This window comes from Tupaia chinensis, unplaced genomic scaffold (assembly GCF_000334495.1).
Source record: "Tupaia chinensis unplaced genomic scaffold, TupChi_1.0 Scaffold000095_1, whole genome shotgun sequence".
Classification (NCBI taxonomy): domain Eukaryota; kingdom Metazoa; phylum Chordata; class Mammalia; order Scandentia; family Tupaiidae; genus Tupaia; species Tupaia belangeri.
In genome coordinates, this window is record NW_006159557.1 from 879815 (window position 1) to 883650 (window position 3836).

The following is a 3836-nucleotide window of genomic DNA, read 5'->3' on the forward strand; positions in this document are numbered from 1 at the left end:
ACCTTAAAAACCTATAATCTTCTTTTGAAAGCTCGAAGTACAGACTTCCTCTTAAAACCAAAATGTATTTATTTACTTATAACTAATGCTTTCTCAACGTGATGTTTTTCCCTCCAAACTAAATTTCATTGAGCTATTCTATTTATTAGTTTATTCTGTTAATTATACCCCATTTTGTTCTGAGGTCCGGCAGAGCAAAATGATGTCATGGTTCACTGACATAAGGCAATCTGGGTAGAAATTAGGTTGGAAATCTTTGCAAGGGTAGTTGCAACTTCATCAAGGTTTCTTCTGCAGTTCACAGCCCTGTGATTGACAGTCGAGGAGGTCCTTTGTGATTGGAATGCAACTGATGAGAAATAGATCTCAGAGTTAATTGAAACCTTTGGAAGTTGCTCCAGTCTTCAAACAACAATGAAAAACTCTTACAGTGTTAAATTCAAAAGGAGTGATTTCTCATTTTCCCTCTCTCTCTGTTTCTCTCTGTTTGTCTCTGGAGAATGCACATACCCTATGGCAAAAGCCTGGGGGAAAAAAAAAAAGCAGATTTATCACGTAATATTTTTTATGGGAAAGCACTTTGGGTACATGTCTAGTCTCATTTATTACATAAATCCTCTGCAGCTGCTGAGCAGTGTCAGGAGGGCTGAACTCATCTAGGACAGAGTATGATTCTGAGGAAAGGGTACTGGACCATGAGTCAGGAGATGGGGTTTCTGAGGCGTGCACTGCTGTTGATGCCCTGAGCAGTCAGAATGAACCTCCACTCTAATTTTCCTTGGAGACTAAAATTATATCTTGTATATAATATTACTGCTACTACTACTATTTCTTGAGTGCTTACTGGAAAGTAGGTATTATGGTAGGTGCTTTACATAATTTAGTTTGTTAATTCTTTACAAGCCAGAGAAGGTCAGCGTAGCTCATCTTTACAAATGAGGAAACTGAAGCTCACAGGGGCCCCATAATGTGGTTTAAGATCATAGAGGTGTGCAGGAGTTAGACCCTAGGGATGTCTGATTTCATGGCCCGTGCACATTTGTTTTGAAATTTATAATAAGCCGGTCGGATTTAGCAACCTCTCACCTTTACAACAATGGTTCTCAACCTACTTGTGTATTGGCACAGTGAAAATTTGGAGGAGAAATTTAAAGAACTGACACACAGGAGCAACCCCAGGTCTGGTGACATACTCATTTCAATGCAGCCTAGGCAATGGAATTTTTACATGCTCTCCAATTTATCTTCGTTGCCAAGGTTGAGAACGACTGCCCTATCTGAAGTTTCAGGGATTGATGGGAGAAGACTAAGAAGGCTGAGACACTTTTTGGTCAGTCCTAGTTTTCAGAGAGCTGGCTTCTTGGACGAGACTCTCCAAGAAGTCCTTTAAATGCTACCTTCTTGGGACTGAGATTAAGCTTCAGGGCATCACTAGGAATACAAAACACTTAGGAAGGGAAAGGAGCAAGTATTTGAAAGAAATATTTGAAGAGTTGATTTAGGACACACAGGATTTGATGCCAGAGAAAGTCCTTATTTTGTGAAGAAAAGAGTATTCCGTGTAGGTTGATGTGGCAACAGGTTTCCACATAGGAGCATAACCAAAGATCATGGCAGAGATAAAAAGGCTATAATTTTGGTGGACAATATAAAAGTTATTCACATAATAGGCAAAATAATATAATTAGGAAAGGGACGATGGGTTTACTTCTTGTATACCCATTTACCTGTCACATGTGACAATGGGCTATTTAACAAACGAATTCCCAGTGCATTAAACTGTATAGCAACTGGGCCAGCATTATTTGCTTCTAAGCTATCCATTCACTCCCTTGTTCTTCAATGCTGAGTGCTCTTCTTATATTAAAGAACTGGAGGGTAGGGTTCGCAGCCAGTAGCATGGTAGTTAAGGCATTGAACTCCCACATGGCCTACTGGGGTTTGATTCCCAGGCATGGCAGCATGAAAACCATGCCAGGAGCGGGTGTCTGCATGCCTAAAACACCAAGAGAAGAATGAAGGAGAAGGGATTGCAGTGTGGCCATCCCCCTGGGAGGTGAGTTTTCACTTTTTCTCACTTCATCTCTGTCCCAGTGAGTGCATGCACCCAATGGGCGGAAAATTTATATATTAAAGAAAAAAAGAATCAGGTTTGTGGGATAAAATGTTATTTCAAAAATCAGGGACCTTTTAGATGTTTTAGAGAGTGATACTTACTTTATAGAAAGTCTTTTTTTTGGAGATGTTTTTGCTATAGGGTGCGTGTGCTCGCCAGAAAGACAGAGAGAGACAGACAGAAAGCGACAAATCACCCCCCGGGGGGGGGAGGGGAATGGCCATGCCACAATCCCTTCTCCTCCTTTCTCCTTTTGGGATTTTGGGCATGTATGCACACACGCCCAGAGTGAGTTTAAGCCGCCAAGTCCGGGACTCAAACAGCGGTCGACTCCATAGGAGTCCAGCGACATAGCCATTACGCTAACTGCTGGTCCCAACTTCTTAGAAAGTCTTGATTGTTCCTCCATCTTGCCATCAGAAGTGAGTTCCTGATCTGAAATAACAAGGAAACATCCTCAAGGCCAGGAGAGAAAAGAAAGTAGGAAGGTTGAGGGCTTCTGAATGAATTCTGAGTACAACTGGGGACAATTTCATGAATGAGTGTAATCATGATTGATAGTTGTGTTCCCTAATAAAGAGTTTAGCTGTATTTCTTGGGGTGCTCTTAAGGGACGTGGTATATATGTGGCTTTCACAAAATGGTCTTGAGCAAAAGACAGAAAGAACTTAAAAAAAAATTGTGGTTAGCCCTAGACTTTGAGTTGGTCCTCAGATTTAGAAATCTCAAGTAGAACAATTTTAAAGTGATTAAAAGGAGAGAAATTCTAGTGAAAGGAAAAGGAGAAATGAGAAGTTATTTCCTGACTGTAAATATGACTTCACAGAGAATAATCTTTTATGAAAACCTGGACAGGAACAATTTTAATCTCCCTTTGAGATCAGGGTGAATTTCTTTTTTATAAAATTTGCTCTAAGGTGTTTCCTCTTGCTAGAGAGAGGCAGAGAGGGAGAGAGAGAAAGTGAGAAATTACCCTCCAGAGGGGATGGCCATGCTGCAATCCCTTCTCCTCTACCCTCCTGATAGGATTTTGGGCTCACACACACACACACACACACACACACACACACACAGGTACCTGCTGTGTTTTTCTTTTTCTTTCTTTCTTTCTTTTTTAATTAGTTATTTTTTTTAAAATTTTATTTAATACCATTTGTTATTATTATTTTTTTTAAATGTGACCAGAGAGAAACAGAGAGAAGAAAGGGAAAGTGAGAAAGCAAGCCACCAGGTCCAGGAAATGAACCATAGTCAGCCATATGGGAATCCAGTGCCCCCAACCACAATACCACCTGCTGGCCCCCTGGTGTGTTTTTCAACTTGCCAGGTCTGGGGTTTGAACCACGCAGTTGGCCACGTGAGATCCAGCTGCCTTAACCACCACACCACCTAGCTGGCCCCTAGGGTGAATTTTTTCAAGCTTATTTATTTATTTCTTCCATGAGAGAGATACAGAGAGAATGAGAGACAGAAAGACAGAAAAGAGACAGATATCCCCAATGGGATCTTGCACACTGCCCCCTGTCCAACTGTTTGGAATATGAGAGTATGTCCAGCATGCTCAGGAAGGTCCCAGGCTGCATTCCTAGGACTTTCCCCATGTGGGTCCAATTGAGTTACCACTGCCCCACCACCTATGGGGGGAGGCCCTAAATTGCATTTCAAGTTTAATTTTTAATAATAAAAAGTTTCAATAATGCAAAACTTGTATATATATATA

General features: G+C 41.0%; 1 protein-coding gene across 1 annotated transcript in view; it reads right to left on the reverse strand.

Annotated features, from left to right (window-relative positions):
* Positions 1–212: 212 nt before the first annotated feature.
* The window catches only part of CCDC195 (coiled-coil domain containing 195), a 26534-nt gene continuing 22910 nt past the window's right edge, over positions 213–3836 (reverse strand). Inside the window, exon 3 of the mRNA XM_027769883.1 lies at positions 213–402. Coding sequence (XP_027625684.1) covers positions 213–402 — 190 coding nt within the window. The remainder of the gene's footprint in view (positions 403–3836) is intronic.